Raw genomic sequence first — 3,150 nt, forward strand, 5'->3', positions numbered from 1 at the left:
TTTAAATAATAAAAATCATAACTTTATTTAATTTTGTGATTTTTATTTCTTCGAACATTTTTGATCGTTATTTTGTGATTTTTTTCCATCATCTTTAATCGTTATTTTGGATTTTTATTTTTTCCATAATTTTTAACGTAATAATAGAGACTGCACTTTTATACCGATTGAAATCTTTTATGATCAAAAATGAAATCTAACAATTAGCTTTTAGCAAAAAAAATCCGACTTAAAAAAAATATATATATCTATATATTTCATGATTCAATGATCGGATCTAAACCAAATTACTATGGGACAACCTCTGGGACACTACCTTTCCGTTGCAAAATTATCGAAATTGGTTGACGTGGTCCAAAGTTATGCGGTAACATATATATCAAAAAAAAAAAAAAAAAATTAAATAATATTCCGACGAACTGATAACCTCCTCCTTTTTTGGAAGTCGGTTAAAAATAACGGTTATAGTGTGATAGAAGAAATAAAAATTATAAAATTACGATTAAAAATTGTAATTTTTTGTGTCGATTTTTTTATGCCATATATTTTTTTCCTAGAAATGTTAGTTTTAAGAAATGGTTCTCTCATAAATTTTTAACAATACATATGTATATGTATCGATCCCTGAGTGGAAGATGGACCAGTTTGAAAACGCCCTATCTCAGAAAACTTTCCAAGAACGCCCTACTTCAGAACAACATCATATAACAACAAAAGTTGTTTCTAAAATTTTTGACCTATGTTATGTACTATATACATATGGCCGATTATTTGACTGGCCACGTTACATTCGTACACATTTTTTCTAAAATATGGATCCACTAAAAACACAAAACCAACTGCTTTAGGTTCGTTAAAAGTCCTCCGACAAAAGGAGCAAAATATTAAACACAAAACGCAAAAGAAGCAGCTGACAGATATAGTGAATTCCAATAATCACCAATATGTTCAAAATTTGAAAATAACGATAATTTTACTATACAATTACGTATATATCGATAATAACTAAAAATAGCCTATACCACGATATATTGACTAATATTTTACATCGCCCTGTTTTTATTCTTCTTAGGTCGTCCTGGCGTGGATTACCCCATTCTCTCCGCTATACCTTACACGAATTTCTACTGTGACGAACAGGCATATCCGGGCTTTTTTGCCGACATGGAAACCAGATGTCAAGGTAAGCAGGCAATAAATAAATCTGCCTTATCCTAAGTTTCGTCTGAAAAAAAAAATTCACCCGAAAATTTGTAATCCGCCCATAGTAAAACCATGGAAACCGAGAGTGAAAAGTGAATCGGTTCGGGGAAAATGAAATTCATGATAAGGTTGAATGTGTTTAAAGAAAATTTGAAAACACCGGTTGATTTCGAAACTCGTATTATTAAATTTCAAATAAAATTTCTTTTCACTCCAGCAAGGAATATTTTGTAATTTGTTTGTTTTTTCTTGTTCTTTTTTTTATGACAGGTTGGCATTACTGCGACATCGATGGTCGACAAGCGTCTTTTCTCTGCCCGAATGGCACACAATTTTCGCAGGCAGTTTTCGTATGCGATTGGTGGTTCAATGTACGTTGCGATCTATCGCCGCGTCTGTACGCCATCAACGCACGACTCTACCAGCGTCCCAAGGTGAATCCGACACGACCACATCGCATCATTACAAAAGAGTTGGTCGATGATATTTTCAATTGAAGGCATGAAGAGCTACAGATATATGTATGATTTGTAGGATTATGGCATGGAGCAGATGTGAAAAATACATAATTTTGGGCTATGAGGGTTATCTAAAAAAAAAAAAATGTATTTTAATTTTGATGATACAAAAATTGTGAAATATAAATCTTGTATTTTATTTTTTAATAATAATCTTATAATTTAATTAAACAAAGAAATGCTGAATTTGGTGCAATTTTCTGAGGTGCAGTTAACAAATATATTCCACTATACATACGCTGTATTTTAAAAGCGTAGAAAAACTGCCACTAATTTGAATACTTACATATGTATGTAGGATACTGTAAATTATAATTTGAGTATTTTATATTTTAGTATGCAGTTCATAGATTTTTTATTGAAGAAAAAAATTCTTAGACTATTTAGCATTTAAAGTATTATGTATTCTAGCATTACAAGTTGTTATAGTTATAATTTAGTATTATTTTTAGTGCATTTGTACATAGTTACGTAGCAAAGTAATCAATATGTCTTCCATCGCGGTCAATTACAAGCATTAATATTCTTACATACATACATATGTATGTACATACTAGATGTACGAAACCCCCTCCCCCTTCTTCTTATTAAATTTGCGTGTTTATATGTAATTTTACTGCATTTAATTTGTAATTTAAGCTTAACTATTTTTGTATTTTTAAAATCCAAAAGTTTAGTATTTGTAAGCTTTTGTTTAAATTTGAGTATTAAATAAAGCTTATTAGCGAAAGCGCAAAGTGGTTGTGTTTACTTTTGAAATGAAGGCTGAATATACTCCAGCAGTACTACATAGATTTTGGCGTTATTGAAACCCAATAAATATCGCAACTTAAGAGCATTGTTCATTTTTGCATTTGATTTATTTTCTGTTTCTTTCTGATAAAAATATCACCTTGGGCTCAACCGGGATTTGAACCCGGGACCTCTCCCCCCCAAAGCGAGAATCAGTTCCATAACTTAACTGAAGGAGGGTTGCCACCTTTAAAAAAAATTAAATCGAATTTGAATTAAGGGAATTAGGTAATAGAAATATGGGTTTGCAAGGCTTTCAAAAAATCAAATTCAACTTAATTCAATAGTTAATTAAAATGCGTACCACATTTTCAGACAAAGGTTGTTGAAGTAGGTTTTAGCTACTACTTTTGAAGAAGGTTACCACCTTTTTAAAAATTCGAGTTTAATTAACTCGAAAGCGAAACAACGTTCAGAAATCTTTAGGTTAGACATTTAGAATGTTTGCATAGGGTTGCCACGTGTTCAAAAAGTGGCATTCAAATTATTTAATAAGTTGGATGACTTATTAACAAGTTTTCAATGGGTTGCCACGCGTTTAAAAAAATCAAATTCAACTTAATTTATCAGTGAATTGAAATACATAAGTATCACAATGTTAGACAAAATATATTTAAGAAGATTTGTTTGAAAATAC

The 3,150-nt window shown here is 30.8% G+C and overlaps 1 protein-coding gene across 1 annotated transcript; it reads left to right on the plus strand.

The window, feature by feature from the left end:
• Positions 1 to 1,056: 1,056 nt before the first annotated feature.
• On the plus strand, positions 1,057 to 1,798 carry LOC118757390 (the record flags this gene model as incomplete). Its single annotated transcript, XM_036492106.1, has 2 exons — positions 1,057 to 1,183; positions 1,474 to 1,798. Coding segments are annotated over 2 exons (354 nt in total), but the record flags the coding sequence as incomplete, so codon positions are not given.
• Between the last annotated feature and the right edge of the window lie 1,352 nt (positions 1,799 to 3,150).

The sequence above is a fragment of the Rhagoletis pomonella genome, unplaced genomic scaffold, assembly GCF_013731165.1.
Source record: "Rhagoletis pomonella isolate Grant_MI unplaced genomic scaffold, Rhpom_1.0 Rhpom_scaffold_17283, whole genome shotgun sequence".
NCBI classification, from domain to species: Eukaryota; Metazoa; Arthropoda; class Insecta; order Diptera; family Tephritidae; genus Rhagoletis; species Rhagoletis pomonella.